Source organism: Lampetra planeri, chromosome 13 (assembly GCF_965212315.1).
Source record: "Lampetra planeri chromosome 13, kcLamPlan1.2.h2, whole genome shotgun sequence".
Classification (NCBI taxonomy): domain Eukaryota; kingdom Metazoa; phylum Chordata; class Hyperoartia; order Petromyzontiformes; family Petromyzontidae; genus Lampetra; species Lampetra planeri.
This window is the reverse complement of record NC_136119.1, coordinates 4,568,451-4,587,436: the sequence shown is the minus strand read 5'-3', so window position 1 is coordinate 4,587,436 and position 18,986 is coordinate 4,568,451. Positions and strand designations below refer to the sequence as shown.

The following is an 18,986-nucleotide window of genomic DNA, read 5'->3' as shown; positions in this document are numbered from 1 at the left end:
GTAATCACAATTCACATTTATTAATGTTTTGCCTTCTTCACGTCCCAGATAAAACAAAAAAACATATTTTGATGGTGGCCTAGTCGGCCAGCTTCTCAAATCCACAACATTTTAGGGATGTGACCAGGGCGTCTCGAGTGCAGCAGTGTCTCCAAAGTGTTCTCGACGAAGATTTCTGCATTCACAGATCGAGCTGCTCGATTGGCGGCTGCATGAGCCTTTCGGCGCATTCCGATTAATTGTTGGATGTCCAACAGTGCCACTTCATCTTAAATTGGGCTCCCATCTCGAAGCTGGTAGATTCTGCAGAATCCCATTAATATGCATGATAAATAAAATTGGCGAAAGCACGCAACTTTCGGGGACACTTGTTGTTGAAATAGCGGTATCGACTGTGCTGACCTTTCACGTCGACGCAGACACAGCGGTAGGTGAGAACGGCCTGCACCCATCGGTTGATGCAGCGCGGCGTCTGCATGGAAATTATTAATTTTGGCGTTACAGGCCTTTGGACCAGACCTTGAAAAAAGCTCGCTTGGGGTCAATGAGGTCACGTGCCGTTCACTGAGGTGGACGTTGGGGCCATGCCGTCGCTAATTGACTGGGTGATACGGAGCAGCTGGTCTTCGGTGGAGCGTAAATGGCGGAAAACCACTTGCAACATTAATTCTCCTGACTTAAAGCTTTCGTGACTACATTAATTCATATTCTTTGGGTTCAAAGAAAAGAACAAAAAAACTACGACGTTTCGATCGCAACACCGCTTGTGTTGCGATCGAAACGTCGTAGTTTTACCGAAAGACCCAAATAACATTATTTCTACGTACGGAGCTCACGGTAATGTTGCGGAGTGCCCTCCATCTATCCATAAACGGTGCACATCAAAGCATCAACTCTGTGGTTTTTTTTGTCGGATTAAAACATTTCTTTACGTTATTAACGTAGAGGCACACAAGCGCCGAGTGAACGTATTCCGCTCAGAAAGCGCTACCGCCACGTTCTGCGATGACCAGAGGACCATATGGCACTGTATTCGCAAGCTGCAAAATTGTCATTGATGGAAGAACCAAAGCGGCTAAGCCCCCATTCCCCAGAGAGACAGCAAGCTCACCAGATTGCCATGGCGACCGCAAGAGTAATGTGCTCGCTGGAAGCTGGAAGCGAGAGTGCATTTGATTCCACCGTGATGTAGACGAAAGGGGGCCGTGTCCATTAGTCATCACGTTGATACCGTTTAACAAGATTTCAGGTGCCAATTCTGGCCGTCTGAAGGCGGGAGTAATATATTGTTGGATCTTTTCGAATTTTTCCCGATGCTTTCAACACGCTTCGCAAATCGTGTTTGCGGAGACGATCACGGACGGACGATCTTTGTCGCCACTTGGCAATCGGTTAAAGACAAGGGACGAGCGGAGCAGAATATATATACACGTGTCGTTGTGAATGCGGATTCAGAACGAGTAGGTGTCCCCTGATGTGGCAGGGCTGGTTGCACTATCACACGCAAACATCGCCTTATTCCATTCACACGTTTAATCGCAGCACGAACGTGCTCTTGATATTTTAATGTGCCGTATATACATGGCTGCACGAATTTTTGGCGTGGTGTAATGGTTAGCATACTGGACTTTAAATCCAGGGGTTCTCCGGGTCGATCCAATCTCGTCGCGAGGCCGTTGGAACATCGAGCAAAAGGTTCTTCTTAAAATAACCGCGCATGTCCTACCCAGCAATATAAGTGGATGCACCACAGTTAGTCACTCGGCAGGTCGCGTGTGGTGGGATAGTGTCGGTACTCCCACCTCTGACAGGCATGTGGTCATTGTGGAAGAGTAGGCCAAATACCGTCCAGGGGGCCTTTCTGCCACCAGTGGCCCGAGCAAGCCATTGCAGGACTGCACATTTAAATGTCATTTGGATGCATATCTTGCAGCCATATATGGCTCCATTATCCCAACCTTGACCTCCGCCTTGCCAGAGTGCAGGGTTTTTCAACTGCTTGGGCGTGGGCCAGATGTGGCCCTTGCAGCTGTGACCCAGAGAAAGAAATGGCTTGTGTAGATATAAATATAGGTAAGTGAGGTGAAAGAGTTACAATCAAGAAATAGATATGAAAGGACCGTAGAAAATAAAAATTACTGAGATGAAATATGGATAAATATAAGAGATGGGAGACATATTTATTTTATTTTATAACTACGTGACTTTACCGAAAGAACCAAAGAGTAGGGAGACATAAGGACAAGAGATACACATTAAAGGGTCACACATGGACTGACAAAGCAAATTAAACAAGAACTTAAAAAGGCGACGAGGCCTTCTAATGACTCTTATACTGTCCCCGTGCGGGAGCGGAAGAAATGTCTTGTGATTGGCAGCCAGAAAATCGAACACTTACGTTATCGCGTGGGAGATGGCAATACTGTGCCACTGCACATGTGCGTAAGACCCTCAGGGTGCGTACGTGAGGTTATTTTGTGGCAGGGTCAGGCGGTCGGCTGTGTCAGGGATCTAAGTTCAAGTTGTTGATAGCCATGCCAATGGCCGGTGCAAGGTCAACCTTTTATCTATTTTTATGACATCGGTATTGCCATTGGTTCCAGACAAATGCAACTTTTTGATTCTTGAACCTCTCGCTAAAAAAGATTGCTCCACGTTAGTCAGTCACTTGTCACCGAGGTTGAACTCCAGAGTCATAAAGAAATAAATCTTTATTAGACGTCAAACTTGCTTGAGGATCCAGGGCAAAGATCATTGGCTCCATTTTTCGAATGTATTTCAGTGTAAAATATCACAACGCGTTGGAGTTTTGGGGGCTTTTCTCGATTAAGTAGCATTTTATTTTATCCCCTTTATATTTCTAAGTGATTAAATGCGTACGGTTGTAATTACTTAAAAGTAAAGGGATGTGTGTGTGTGCACTACGCATTGCAGTGCAGTGAAACCTCCCTCATCTGCATTGATGGAAGCTGTTGGTGGACCCTATTATGCATGCCTATTCGTAAAAACGATTCCGCTTATCAACAACACGGTGAATATTCGTAGGCCTTGGAAGGTCACTTGAAGATATGATGGTTGCCGGTCACGACTAAACAACGGAATGGCGGCCAACAGAAGTAACATACCCAGAGAGGACATCCATTGCAGAGATGGTGGTAATGGAATCAGTTTACGTTTCAGGAGAGATATAGTGTTGGAGACGGTTTGGGGAGGTCTTCATCCATCATTTGAATGGATCGCGGCTGTTTGCGAATAGGATGATTTTTACCGTGACTCTTCTCTCACCAGATAAAGCGTCTTAGATAGTGTTTGCTGTGCCACTCTTATTCATGAAAAAATGGGAAGACATTTTTCGGATGAATAAGTACCACATAAAACAGGATGTGCTTGTAATTGGGTTGTGAATCAGAGGGAGTTTCAATGTTTATTTTTTCACGATTATTTCAAAGGATGAAAACGCGACTTATTTTATCCACATAAGGCAGCGTTGTTTAAAAATTGCAAAAGTTACAATATCACACCATGTAAATGTTGATGGTAGGTCACATTTACTTCATGTTTTCACTCAGTGGAATTGCGATCTAAACTGTATAATATATAGTAGACGCCAATCCACTGCTGGATGAAGGCCTTTCCACACAGTCATGGTACGCATTTTCTATTTTACATCCCCAGACATTTGTGGTTGGGGTTGTTTCCATACTTCACGCTGGTCAGTGTGGGTTGGTGAAGGGCGGGTTGGGGGGGGGGTGCCAAGGATCAGTTCAGACATCACGTGCCACTAACATCGCGTGCCACGGCTGGGAATCTATCCCAGGTAACTGGATTCAGATCGCAGTGTGCTAACCACTTCACCACTAATACGGGTATGTTTGCACAGTATATTGTATGAAGTACACACGTGTGCAATTGTATACGTTCTACATTATGAACTGTTGGTTGGATTAAAGTACAGCAGAACCATACTAAATACAATTAAAAACATTCCCCGATCATATGGCTCAGTGGTAGAGCAAGCGGCTCGTGATCCTGAAAGTTGCGAGTTCAAATACTGGTTGGGAGTTGACTCGGCCCACCATCCTTCCAGGCTCTGTAAAAGAAATAACACTTGCTAGGGAAGTCTACAGTGGTTGTCCTATTACTAAACTCACCATCGTAATGGAATGTGGAATTTTCACCATGAGCCGCAGGGCTGTAAACAGGGAGATACCCACTGGCTCAATGCTCATGAGCAGGAAATGACTGACTTATTCCTTTGCCTAGTCTTTCAAGGCGTTGTAGGAGAAAGCTCTGTTAATATACCCCCCCCCCCCTCAAAACAGAGTACTGGCACATTATTATTATAATGCAAAGCATTTGACACAAAAAGTACTTTTATTTTTTATTAATTCATAAATTACACTTTAATAACATATAGCTAATTACAGAAATGTATGTTTCACCAAATGAAATAAATAAACATCATACATCACTCATTATAACGAGAAATCCATAAATAACACACGCTAAAGAAATTACACTGGTTCTGATGTAAATGCATTCAACACATCAACAAACAGATATACTTCTGCACATATGCACTGCACACCTGCAGGTTACTTATAATTTACTTAATTTACAATCTTTTGCTGTTGATGGGCCTTTTTTAAATACAGTATAGGCACTTTAAAGAGCTGTCAACCAATCGTGCTATCAAGCACACAAGTCTTTTTGCAGACCTCATCTTTGCACCTTTGGTTTAAATGGGAATTGATACGAAAATGTAAAAGCACAATGGATTACCAAATTCTCATTACAGGTGACAAGCACTGTTCCCGACACTTTATTGTCAATTTAAAATGTGCGATAAAAATAGCGAATCTGAAATTACTGGTGAGTCACTTTTCACGGCTTATTTCAATAAAATGTGAAAAAGCTTGATTTGCACACATAAAACATTGTTTTCCTACGGCGTCTGGATTATTAAATCCTAATATTCTTCGATATCGAAATTAGAAAAATTCTTAATGAAAGATTTTTGGCATGATTAGCTTTCAGGATATTGCTTGTACATTATACAATGTAATGGGAAAGAAGTCCCCAGTAAAAACTGTAATGTACACAATGGCAGATAATCTAAAGTGCTGGACGAACGCAGGATAAGCTGTATTTTGAAAGTGAGGTGCTAATATCATGACTTCATTGCAAATTCACACATGCTGGGGATTTCTTTTACAGGATATTTCAACACAAAAAGGTCAGTATCGATCAGCACCAATTAGCGCATCCTCACTTTAAAGCATGAATGAATGCACAGCAACATCCAGTCCGGCAATGGCACTGTACCCTGAGCCATGGAATGTCATTGTTCACATGTAAACTTAGAAAATACCACTCAAATCCTGCAGACTGTGAAAGAGATAAAAAAAAACTCCACATCCATAAGCAAAATTACCCACCGAGTTGTATACAGTGGTAACGAATCTAACGCAACTACACCAAGGCAGTTGTAATTATTTAAATGTTTTATTGCAATTGGATTTGTGTTGGCTCCACTTGCAGATTTTTAATCCTGGGTTGAAAATGTTGCTAATCATCGTGGAGTTCTGTAAATCCCTTCATGTGCATAAATACAGCTATGGAGACAGGCCCCCTTTTTTTCTGGCCCCAATGGTCCCAACAATCTTCTGCCTGCAGAAGGTCTTGAAATCATGACAGTGAAGCAGTAGTGATGAGAGACTGTAGCTCAACAAGCAATTCATCCAGATTTTTTATAGCCTGAAACGAGAATAGGTTCAATATTACTACTGCATATATATCACGTTAACTTATTTTCTAAATATGCGTGAATAAGGAATTGTTTAGAAACTGTGAACTGGATATTGTCCAGTGCACAGAATAATATGGTACGTGTATATGCATTAAATATATTGTTAGTGCTTGCTTATGGATGAATATGCTCACGAGACTTTGATGAAGAGCATATCTTAGTTCAGCACACAGTTGCCTATATTGTTCCTTCTTTATTCACCAATCATATAATATAATCGAGCACAATGATGTCATGGTTACTCCATTGCAAAGTAAATTAACGAGTGCAGGCTGCTGAATTTTGATAGTCAATTATCAAATCTTTTTGATCTCCGCAGGCATTCAAGAAAAAATATCATTACCATTTGATTTTAAATGTAGGATTTGGGCCAACATAAAATGGCATGCATATATACCCTTTTTAATTTAGCACTACAGCAGATGGTAATGCCACATAGCATTACTTAGTGACAGTTAGATTAAAAATGATCACATTTGCATGGCACCTCTCCGACAAGCACATTAACCTGTAACCCCCCCGAACAAGACATTTAACCATACCATATAACACACAATATACAGCATCAATTCCATGGTTCATCATATTTACTTTGTATTAGTGAAGAAAACCTTTTAAATTGACTAAGGGATTAGCATTCAATATACCAAATGTTACGTTACCTATTCACACTACAGTATACTGTAGTTGGAGGAACTTACACTGCCTAGCGTAGCCAGAGAAGTCATCAGTTCACTGTTGGTGAGGTCTACTTTGTCAGCAGATGACATGGGATTCAAATTGCTTCGGTCGGGAAGGCTAAAATGCATAAAATGGGTAGTGTTAATATTTAGTATTAATGTATTTAAATTACATGACAACATTCATAACACTTGTTTGCCTTATTTTTGTAAAAAAAAATGGTGAAAGTGCTTAATATTTCATGCACATTACTACTGTAGTATTATTTTGATTTAAAGCTTTCGTGACTGCAGGGATTCATATTCTTGGTTCTTTCGGTAAAGTCACGTAGAAGGGAAACAATAAAATAATAAAAATATAAGACAATAAAATTCTCACGACGTTTCGACTGAAACACAAGCAATCATCATCAGGTGTGAAATCCACAGCAAGAAAAATTGAATTTTTTTGAGAAAAAAACCTTTTTTCAATTTTTTTTAGAAAAAAAAAAACCTTTTTCCAAAATTTCTTGTTGTGGATTTCACACCTGGCGATGATTGCTTGTGTTGCAGTCGAAACGTCGTGAGAATTGTATTGTCTTATATTTGTTATTATTTTATTTTTCCCTTCTACATGACTTTACCGAAAGAACCAATAATATGTAGTAGTATTATTAACGTATTACTGATTACCCTCAAGAAAATAGAGTTGCGAAATATATTGACTTGTGTCTAGCAACGAGATGGATTGTGGTATCACAGGACCATGAGGGAAGATGTTGGCAAAGGGAGGCCTCCATTCAGCAGTGGATATGTGGCTCATATCCTTAACTAAACAGATTTGTATGCTTGATTTGTAATATTTAACATAATCTGAAACTTTCCAAACAATTCTTAATTTAGCCATGATGGGTTTTTTTTCTTCCAAATTAAAAATATTCTGCTGAGTTGCAGTGATCAGGTAATGTTATATATGGCAAACAGTGGCTTACCCAGGAACATATTGCTGTTCAGGTCCCATCCCGATTGAAGTCAGGTGAGCCTCCAAGGATGCTATTTTCACCGCCATGTAACAAGACGATACCATAAGCAACACGATCCTGAAAGCGGAAAGGCAGAGTTAATTACAATTCATGAGCGTAATTTCCTCGTGCATCCGTCGATAATGAAAATTGTCGTCGAGTGTATTGTTAATGCACGACAATTGATTACACTTACAGTAAAGTGCACACAACCAGAATGTAATGCACTGATTGTTGATCTTCTGTCCTTGGTGTTGAACTTAAGAGGTAAGACATTTTTTGTTGGAGTCTGCCTGAGGAGAGAAAACAAGAGTAGCATGTCACTGCACAGTTCGAGGAGGTGAATGGTAGCTGTTTTGCAAAAGTATCAGAAAGCCCCAAAACACCTCTATGCCGACAAGAGAACAACCTGGGTGAAGAATCAATGCTCCGTGAACGCAACTTCAACTGATTATACAAAATGAAAACAAGTGTATGTAACAGTTGACATTTTGGGCAATGGCACTTCTTGATAGCAGAGCTATGCATAAAGACCATTGCCCTGAAATGTAAATTTTCCTTTTTTTTCTTTTACAGCAGTGTTATTTCATTTTTTCCCTTTTTGTTCTATATGGTTATGTGCCAGTGCACATCACTCTTTATTCTGAAAATACAAATTGGCACAAAACCACAGCACCTGACCGAATATTAACATACACAAACCTGTCGCTTTTCTAACGGTAAGCAGAAAATGCGTTTTATACAATTCTAAAATACATACTGGATTGGCGCATTGGGTACACATGCTCCATCAGCTTTATGCATTGGAACATTTCAGCTTATACAATTCAGAACAAGATGACAGTTTACCAGCTAATATAGTCCCCCAATCACTTTCACCTTTTTATGCCCTCTACCTGACCTGACACGTTAGACAAAGCTCTATATTTCGAAACGGTTGTGGACTCTTTCCCAACGAATGCCCTCCCCTCGCCCTATCCTATCGTTCCCCTGGTCACCTCCCCTTCCCCGCAAGAGCAATGGAAATCCAAGTCAAAGCGATTTCCTGCTCAATTGAGCATTGAGGCAACGTACATCTCCAGTTTACAATCCCTGAGGCAGCAATGGAGATTCAACAATCTTTTGGCTGGGGCAAGTCTATCCATGGGAAAACCAGTTTACTTCCCCCCCACATCATCCCATGACCCTGGAGGAATGATTGGCAGAGTCAACCCCCAACCAGGATTTAAACTCGCGAAACTTCCAACCGCGAGCTGATTCGCTCTACTGCTGAGAACCTGGCCGGGCTCCACCCCCACTTTCCCCACAGAATCAGTGGAATTCAAAGTATGAATAGACCTGTGTGAATACAATACACATGAGCGGTTTCAATTGTATGAGACGCACGCATGAAACTTGTATAGATCGCACTTATTCTCCTTATTTTGTGCCGTGCGGAAAACAAAATACATACTGGTAAATGAGGGGGCTGGGGGAGCCGCTGTCTGGGTTGATGATGGCCTTGAGATGGCATCAGTCTCATGCAGACCGTTTTTCCATTTGATCTCTGTCGGGCTGCTTTCTATAATAAAGTCAAGGTCAGAAAGGTTATCTTTGATGAAGGTACAAGCTCTGCAAAGTTGTGCTTTCGTATCGCTGGTGGACGTTCCTCCATTAGAGGGAGCTCTACAGAGGGTATTTGGCCTACTCTTCAATGCTGGCCAGACGTCTTGCATTGAAGCAGGAGCACCACACGTGACCTGCCGATCGATTCACTGTGGGTGCACTCATTTATATTGCCGGTTGGACAGAGGTGTGGAGAGATTTAAAAAGAGTTCACCACTATTTCAACTGTTGCATCAGGGGATTTGAACTGGTGACCTCTGGATTGCAAGTCCAGTTTGTTCACCATCATGCAACAGGTCTTTGGTACAGCGATACAGTGTTTAAATACATGTTTGACTTAAGTAGGAACTGTATGTTTAAAACGGCAAATGTTTGACTGGACTCCAGCTGCATACCTTCATGCTCTTCAAACACAGAGCTGGTGCTGCTGCTTTGTGTACTTGGAGTGGTCTGATTGGAAGGGACCAATTCAAGGCGCAATCCATCAGTGGTGGTCTAAACGAAAACACGTAAAAACACATATAAGCTAAGGTCAGGATTTGTGTTGAATTTATTTTACCCTTAATCCCATTCTCATGATGTGCATTTCAAATGAATATTTAACGTAAAGTGTCACGTCTTTTTTAATGAATATTTATAATCTTTTTCCGAATTTTATTTCCAGTCTACTGCTAGCAAAATTGCAGAAAAAAGAATTCATGTGGAACAACTGCAAGAGATATTTTTAAAGAACCTCTTCTGAAAAACCCTTCAAGTGGCCTTTTTTATATTTATACAATAGAGGCTGTACTTCCCCTCAAATGATGCTATGATTTTGCTGCAATTGGCACATGATAGTGAAACCTATATATTTTTTCAAGAGTAAACTTTGGCATTAAATTAAGTGAAAAAACACATTTAATGATTTTTTTCATGCAGTCATTGGTTGACTGGTTGAGGCCATCCACTCCGTACAGTCGAAGGGCCAGTTTAAACACAGGTGGCTGCTTGGATTGGAGCCCAGGGGCCTCTGTGATGCCAGCTCAGGGCTCCAATCTCTATAGCTACCTCGATTTAAAGAAATTTTAATATTGAAATTGTTATATTAAATGTAAAAAAGGTGAAATAAGCAAATATCCACTGTGGTCACAGAAAATACAAAACATCCATTTATCTATTTATTTTATTTTTCAGTACAGTATATAGGAATGCATGCTACAAAATTTGTATTCCTCAATGCTGTCAAGAGGATTTAGCAATTGTTCCACCAGACTCTTATATTGAAAGACATGAGCATTTTACCGGATTGAAGGCATCAGGCCTGGCGCAGTTGCTGGAGGCTTGTTCCTGCCCAAGTTGTACAAGGTTGTTGGAACTGTTTTCGTTTACTGCCTATGTGAAACATTTCAAAATATTAGTTTGACACTAACATGCAGCACATCTGATATATTTCTAAAACTACGAACACTATACACCACAGATCTCTTTACATGACCAATAGTTTTGTGACAGATTTGTTGAATGTATGATAAAACATTTGTTTAATTACATGCTTTTAAAATGCATTTTAAAGACAGCTAAGAATACTCACTATTATGTTGTTCTTTTAAAATGGCATGCTTTGAGAGTCACTTCTTTTGTGGAGTGACGTTTAGCTCTGCTAAAAGCACAGTAATGCCCTATAGTCTCGATAATCTTTTTCAACAAGGGTCTGCCATGGTATGTTTGGCCAATTCCTTTATTGAGTGTGGGGTATGTGGGAGGAAATAGGAGTACCCAGAGAAAACCCACACATATAAAAAGGGATAACACGCAAACCTTTACAGAGATGGATTCTCCCATCTCATGGCCACCTCCTCATTATTGCTCTTTTTTTCCCTCTACAAATTATTCCCATCTGTCTTGTGGGACGAAAAATGTATTTGCTTAGTCAACCATGAGAGAATTGCCCATCGGGTGGAAGACAGCAGAACATTTGCCAAAATGACAGATCCTATAATTAGAAATTTTAAGTATCCAGAAGTGTATGCGTGTGCAAAGAGCCGCTCTCAACGAGTCCACCAGGGTACAGTGTAAGTATGAACTTAGTATCAGATACAGTATAAGTATCACTTAGGGGTTAAGCAGCCAGCTCAGACAAAGAAAGATGAGATGAGAGGAAGCAGCTTGCACGAGGCTATTGCTTTACCTCGGCCTGCTTGCAGACAGACAGCAGGGCTTTGTATGCGGCATCCCGGGCCAAGAAGGAGATGAACATGTGCTAAAAACAGAACACCACATCTGTTAATTCAAACAAGAATCAAGTGCAATTTTTATATACGTATAAAGTGTAATGACATTATTGGTCCATACAATTAATATTCGTGTTATTCACGGGGCAGTGTTGTAAAAATGTTTAATTGGTATGCAATGTTTTCATGTGAAAAATTACACATTGAACAGCTTCGTGACGATAACAAAATGAGACTTACTTTTTCACAGGCAGATGTTATGCCAATGGCATTTGGTAGCAGAAGCGCACTTCTCTGCTTTTTAATCGCTTTCACAGTCAACACCGGAATTGCAACCTAAAATTACATGCGAAAACACGATCATTGTAAAATAATAATATTCATTTACAGCCATTTGTTAATCCACTGCTGGACTCGAGCCTACCCATGCCACGCTCTTTATGAGGGCTATTTGACCAGTCTGGATTGGCTAAGGTGATGCTCAGGACTGGCGAAAATATCACTCACCCCTTATTTTAGCTATGACTGGAATCTAACTCCGTTGACCAAATTAAAAATGCAGTGCACTAACCACTGAGCCATTCAGATGGATCATTAGCACCTTTTAAATTGAAAGTACATGTTCATTTCATTACAAATATGACCATTCATCTTAACCGACTGCTGTGGGAGTGTTGATGCTAAATTGAGAATGCTATGAAGGTGCCGACGATCTTAGGAGGAAGCTTAAAATCGCAATATAATATGGTGGATTCAATAAGTTGGTCTCTTAGGAGATTCGAGAACTCAAGCCCATTCTTGTATAATTATGCAAATTGATCACCAAGAAGTGAGACATCACCCGATTGTAATCGAGTTAAATGTGGTTATTCATATTATTACAGAACAGGGCAATGTAGGCAGGTACATTATTTTAGAAAGTTATTGATTTATTGCACACATTTCAGCTACATTGCTGGAAAAAAAATCCTTCATCTTGGGTCAGTATTGAGTCAACGCAAATTTACCCACTAGCTCAATGAGCCTGTGGGAATATTAGATCTGACAATGCTTTTAAATGCGAGATAAAATCTGACTCTGCCATGGCCCAGCCACGACCACTCAGGACACCCCAATGCAATGGATTGTGAATGCAACGTAATAAGCCAGAAGAAATGGGTCCCTTTTTCGTTGAGTTTTAATTTACCCGAGTGTGCCCATCTGGGGCAACTAACAGTGCACATGCCACGCACGACACAATGAGCTGCATCGGCCATCGCTACCACATTTTAAAATATTTAATTTCTGAATATGTCTTACTTTGTTTAAATATTGTATTAACAAGTGTAACTAAAGCAGTATACCAAGACATTGGACCTTTTTTTATAAAAGAAAAACAAGAATTGTACCGTAATGTATTGCAGTAATATTCAATGTATTTTTATTTATTTAAACGTGGGCAGTAGAACCCCTTGCATAACCAAGAGCAGAATGAAAGTGTTTCATGCCTTCACGTCTTTCCCAAAGAAGTTGGCGAAAAAGCAGATCCAGTTTTCGGAGACAAACATTCGGCCTTGAAATATGAGGTCTCTTTGGAGTGCACAGTTGAAGGCTGTGGAGGGAGAAAGCACACATATACAACGTTTGCATGAAAAAAATTGGACTATACAAATACAAAATAGTGAACCAAAACTGTCATTATACTTACTCTCAATGGGATCTTCTTCCTCTGGAATTTCTTTGAACAACTTGTGGAACTGGTTGGTGTACTTGTTCTGGGGCTAGAGAGCAAATATAGAGCAAAGAAAAGTCCGACAAAGTGCCACGTTATGGAAGGGCACCAACAATCTGCATTTGTTTAATTTCTACAGTGTGTACAGTATGCAGCATTTCCAACCGTCACATATCCACCTTGACCACTTACCAGCCCACGCCCAGTGCGGTTACATGTGCAGCAATATGTAATTTTTCTATAAATTCACATAACAAGACGTTTCACATATCCGCCTAAACCTGAGTAGTCCGCAAGTCATATATGCAATGATTGTGCCGTGTATGGCTCATATCTTAGATGTTGGAAAGTCATGTTTCCATGTAATAGAGTGTTCAATTTCACTATTAATTCGAAGCAATAATATTCGTAAAAATAGTAATGACCATCCACGTTGGAAACAATTAAAATCAGGTCAGCCATTATTTTCAAGTTTCATCGTCACTGTGCACGTTTGCGACCAGATGTTTGAACGTTCTATTTGCATAGTTTTTAGTTGACGTGATGCTCTGTGCTTCTCTAAAAAAAAACACACGGCCAAAAGAAGAAAACCACTGTGCCACACTTGAGAAACAAACTCACCAGGATGTGAAACATGCTGCACCAAAAGGAAAAAATGACCCTGTCATTAGCGAGAAATAACCTCTATGTACCGTGTGGTTTAGAACGGTATGGTTCTGAGCAGTTACATTGCTCCTTGCTGTGCAAATACAGTACGTTCTTTTTTTAAGTCAGATTCAATACGATCAGCAACCATTGTTACTTTTCTGCATCCTGATTGGTGGTCAACCCGCAAGCAGTTTAACTGTGCAATGTACCAAAAACTGCAATCTTTCGAAAGTAACCCCTCAATTAAAGTAACGAACGGCTGAACCCCGAGGCGTACAGCCTGTCATATTACAGAGGCCTTGACCTCGAATCAAGGCCCTTATCTCCCGTTGCCTCATTCTTTTATTGCTCTATGGGGGTCTCGTCAATCGAGTTAAGTCACGCGCACGGCTGTCATTAAGTTCACACTTTAAATACAGTGCCTAGGTGAACATTCCATTGTGAGTGCAAGATTCCTGTGAATTGTCCAATAAACCGACAGATGTGTTCAATCACTGACGTAACACTTGTGCCTCAAAGCTAGATAAACCGTCTTTACTCACGCAGGAACACACGATTGGCCTCTCGTGTTCGATGCATGTTTGTGCGGTGCTGCAGATTGATGTTATATTTCAAGCAATATACACGATGTTTTGAGAAGGCGATACTTTGTGATATGCAGTGAGTTACTCACAGAGACTGATGGGGACTTGTTTTTTTTCTCAACTTCTCCAGTCCTTGCTAAGGAAGGATGATACGTGTTGGATCTGTGGCGAAAGTAACATAAAGTAGATGTCCTCTTATTCATGCTGATGGGGGAGGGGGAGGTGGGGATTTTGGTGGTGGATCCGATTATCCAGACTTAACACAAACACTGTAATAGGATGAATTTAACTGCACTTCCTGGTTACTCTTATTGCGGGTAAGCATGGATATCCGAACGGTTAACCGAAAATAGAACAACACTTGAAAAGTGCACAGAGAAGAAGCTTGAAGATGTGAATTCTTGGAATTACACTGGGAGGCAGAAAGAGGAATAGATAGATGAGACAACGCCCGCAAGTTGAATGTCATTAAAAGTAAACAGGATTGAGAATTGGTGACGAGACAAGAATAGGTCACGTGACAATAAAAGATGTTGGGCAATTGTGGAGAATAACGAGAGTGACAGCCAAAGGAGGGAACAAACCCGAGAGGACATCCTTTGTGGAGATGGAGCGATGAAATCAGCTCATGTGCAGAAGCCAGATGGATTGTTGCTTTGCGAGACCGTGAGAAAGGGAGGCCTTCATTCAGAGATGGATAGATCATGGACCATGACGATGATGAATATGAGGATCCATAGATTGATTTGAGAGGGCAGGTAACAGGAACAGCAGATTCAGAAATAGAATGGTGCATGAGAGGGCCTTCACTTCATTATACAGGTAAAGGAGAATTGTATCCGCAGTAATAATGTGTATTTGTTGTCAAGTATTCATTTTAACAGTCTGTGCAATTATATGCTTCCATTATTAGATCGGAGCACATGCACACTAGAAGTAATTTTCAACAGCATCCAATTGTAACTGTGCGTACTCAACAAAGGTCTGAAGAGGCGTATTGCGGGTAAACTGCTCCACCAAGAATGTTTTGAACTGCTTTGCGGTGAATGATGAAGCACGTGGGTCGCGTGTATTCAAGAGAGATCTGTTTACCTCAATATGGGGGGCTTTTTCTTCTTTTTAATATCGATCAAGGCATCGGCTTCACTGCTGAACGTGTCTGCCCGTTGATTGAATCCATCTACTTGCGTTGGGATGGGGGTTTCTGAAGAACGACTGGAAAATAGAAGAGGCACAATGAGACAAACCCTGTTACTTGGATACATTTTAATGTCAGCAATATGAAATAGCTCCCTTTGAATTACACTGTTAAAGAGTGGATTGGTGGTACAATGGTGAGTGCGCGACACTACGAGCCTGGCCTGCCTAGTTCGATTCCCGGCCACACCTTACATCAGTGGGCAATCGAGATCAGAACCAGTCTTGCAGCTTCCCACCCCCGGACTTCATCAACCCTCTCCCCATGAATGACATGGCTTGGGAAGTCCTTCATCCGTTGGCGGATTGAAAATGGTTGGAATGTACGGTAAACTGCGTTTCAGAGTAAAGCCCTTAAACCTACATAAAAGGGAACAATAGGTGCCACTGTTGTGTTTTTGTAGTCGATGGTCAAAACAATAGCAGCTGTGAAACCAATGACTGTAAAAAAACTGCTAAAAGCTAAAACCAAATTTTGAAAACGCAGACACTTTAGCGTGCAAATTCTGAGTTTTTAATATTTTTGGCAAGTTTGTTAACAGGCATTGGCTGCAGTCAGGATATCGGAAGCATCCAAAGCAGTTTAAAATGTTGCATATTGGAGGCCCCTCAGAAATAGATTTACACAAGGAAAGTCATGTTTATGAAGGTTAGAAAAGTAATGCTTTTATAAGGTGAAATGTATATAAGAGCTTAGCCTCAGGCTAGCCCCTGAAAACCATCATTAGCTTCGTCACAATCTTGTTCTTTGGAGAACTGAGCAGTTGTGTGGCGTCTGCCTATATGGATGACTTGCACACAACATCAAGTGTCAACTATCAAGACCTTGAGTCAGCTGACTGACGTGGCGCCTATGAGCAAACTTTAGCTTCCGCCTAGGAGACCACAAATATTGCATTGCTAAACACGAAACGGTGAAATGCTGTGCACCGTGCGAGGGCATAATTTGAGCAAATATTTACCGATCGATTGCAAGTATGTTGATAATTGCAGGTCACGGTTGGAAATAGCTTTTGTGCCCATTAACGGTGGGGGTGCTAGCAGGGGACCAAACTATTCAACGGGACTTTGTGTGCTTCATTGAAACGGGGTCAATACTGCAGCTGTGTTCACAAAGACACACCTGGTAACTTTGTTGGTCAACATGACTTGGTCCATTGCAAAATACTGCACATGTCCCACCTAACCAAGATTAAAGATTTCGATTCTTTCCTTGGCGGCCCCATCCATAGAATGCGCTACTTTAGCTTGTCCATTTCAAATGAGTCAAAAGCGTGCACGCCAACATATTGTACAGTGTAGTACTTTTAGCCATAGGCCTATGTGTCCTATAGTTCATTTAGTATGAGAAAAAAAACTACGCTTAAGAGTTTTAATTAGGTAACACTCGTTTAAATAGCACTTTCATCGTAGGAATGTATATACCAAAGCCGTAGCCATGGAGTCAACATGGGGGGGGGGGGGGGGCAAATCTTCCAGGAGGTCTGGGGGCCACCCCCCCGAAAACAAATCTCAATTTGAAAACGAATTTCCTGCCATTTCCTGCCTGAAATATTGAAAAATTCACTAACACATAGTATGGACTTTTTTTATTTTTTTTTATTTTTTTACAATGTCTAATAGTGTATTGTAATACATTGCTCTTTTTTCTTTTTTACCTTTTCTTGTTTCATTGTATATAATGGCAGAGATTAGTGATTCATAAAGTACAACCATAACCACAATTATATAAACAGAAATCTATTTTATAGCAATATATTGGGGGTGGGGGGGACATTTTGAGCATATTTGAATATTGGGGGGGGGGGTGTCCCCCTCAATATCTATTATAATTACGGCCTTGGCATAGAGTATAGACAGTACAACACTTCCCGATATCCGCGTCTTCGATTATCCACAGCTGCAGGCAAGTTCTATGAAAACTCCTAAAATCCGCGATATTATTAATCGCGATTTTTCCCAAGCAGGTAAGTGGCCTAAATGTGAATATCGTCAACATCTGTAACTCCACACCACCACGGATAAGATTAGCTTACCCTGTATAAACGAACCATTTATTACACGAGTCTAAATAACTTTCGCTCAACCACCAGAAGTTTAATTTTTGTTGCTATACGTTTTGAAAACGAATTATTTGTCAACCGATTTTAAACAATTGTTATGCCCTCTTTTTAACTTGAATACGGTACAGCCACAATGCTCTACAACCAGCAGAAACAGATTTTACATTCGGAGGTAATTAGCAAAAGTCCCCTTATCGTGGCCAGCAGTCTTCGGCAGTGCCATTTAGCTTCCGAACATATTTCCACGGGGTCAAGAATATCATTCGCATCATTCGTAAAAACTAACTTCTTTAGAAACTGCTTTAGTTTACGGTCCTCCTCCCGCCCACCCCGGCACCTCCGATGAACACGGTTGGCTACGTACGGTGCGAAAGAAAGTCACCGTGCATACATATGGAGGTGTCACTGTGTTCGGTACAAGTCAACACACACACACAAAGACAACACCACACTGCAGTACAGTACGTACATTGGCAGGCGCATTTAGAACACGTGCCGAACTAAGAGTTGTCTCTTCAACTTAGAACACCCATTCCTTCAAGGCACTCAACCTTCACCAAATCGTTCACTCTTGCCATTGGGAAAGTGTGAGATGAGAGAGAGAAAAAAAAAACCCACACATACAGACACAACAGTGGTGCCCCAGAGAAATCGAGAGAGCGAGAGACCAGCTGCGGTTTCCATTAAACATTTAAACGGTCATACACTACTAAGGCCTCACCCATTCGTGCAATTCTCTTCCTCTTTCGTCCTGATCATGGTCATCTTCATGAGTACTTCTCCATGAAAAAGAAGCACACCGTGCTTCCTCCCCCTTCTGAGAGTTGTGGTGGCTGACCAAGCGGGCCACCACTTTCTGGAAAGCCACCAAATGCCCTCCCCTCCTCCTTCTTCACCCGCCCACAACACCCACCACCACCACCTCCTCTCGGCTCTCAACGCAGTGATGAAACAGCTCAGGAGAGTTCAAGCCAAACCCCCCTGCACACACACACCACACCAGTCTGTGTGGAGGATGAGGAGGAGCAGGAAACCTTGAGGGGCTGGGCTGCCGATCTCGTGTGGCTATTCATTGGAGCCAATCGAATGGCAGGCAAGGTGGGGTAGCAGCACGCAGGCTGGGGGGCAGGTCACAGCATGGGGACATTCGCAGGAGCTCGCTGCTTGCGGTCCTTTAATCCCTGACCGGTTTGTGCGCTACCCACGCACACGCTACACACACGCACCCACCACACGCTACACACACGCACCCACCACACGCTACACACACACACGCACCCACCACACGCTACACACACACGCACCCACCACACGCTACACACACACGCACACACCACACGCTACACACACACACCCACCCTGCCCTGTCCTGTGGCTATCCAAGCAGCCACTGAAAACCCCCACCATGAATATTTCACGGGTCAATCTGTCAGCTGCAGGACAGGGAGACGCAACCACTCTTGAGAGAGGTGTGTGTG

General features: G+C 41.6%; 1 protein-coding gene across 3 annotated transcripts in view; it reads right to left on the bottom strand.

The window, feature by feature from the left end:
* Positions 1–4,368: 4,368 nt before the first annotated feature.
* Positions 4,369–18,986, bottom strand: part of GRAMD2B (GRAM domain containing 2B) — a 28,941-nt gene continuing 14,323 nt past the window's right edge. Inside the window, exons 1-14 of one of the 3 annotated variants that reach the window (XM_078599913.1) lie at positions 18,230–18,579; positions 15,341–15,463; positions 14,338–14,410; positions 12,993–13,065; positions 12,793–12,896; positions 11,546–11,641; positions 11,263–11,334; positions 10,377–10,466; positions 9,491–9,590; positions 8,944–9,051; positions 7,687–7,783; positions 7,461–7,568; positions 6,511–6,607; positions 4,369–5,757 (exon numbers count right to left, since the gene is read on the bottom strand). In XM_078599913.1, coding sequence (XP_078456039.1) covers positions 5,689–5,757; positions 6,511–6,607; positions 7,461–7,568; positions 7,687–7,783; positions 8,944–9,051; positions 9,491–9,590; positions 10,377–10,466; positions 11,263–11,334; positions 11,546–11,641; positions 12,793–12,896; positions 12,993–13,065; positions 14,338–14,410; positions 15,341–15,463; positions 18,230–18,279 — 1,260 coding nt within the window. In that variant the 5' untranslated portion in view covers positions 18,280–18,579 and the 3' untranslated portion in view covers positions 4,369–5,688. Of the gene's footprint in view, positions 5,758–6,510; positions 6,608–7,460; positions 7,569–7,686; positions 7,784–8,943; positions 9,052–9,490; positions 9,591–10,376; positions 10,467–11,262; positions 11,335–11,545; positions 11,642–12,792; positions 12,897–12,992; positions 13,066–14,337; positions 14,411–15,340; positions 15,464–18,229; positions 18,580–18,986 lie in introns of those variants that run through there. The other 2 variants (XM_078599912.1, XM_078599914.1) reach the window with 2 other exon arrangements.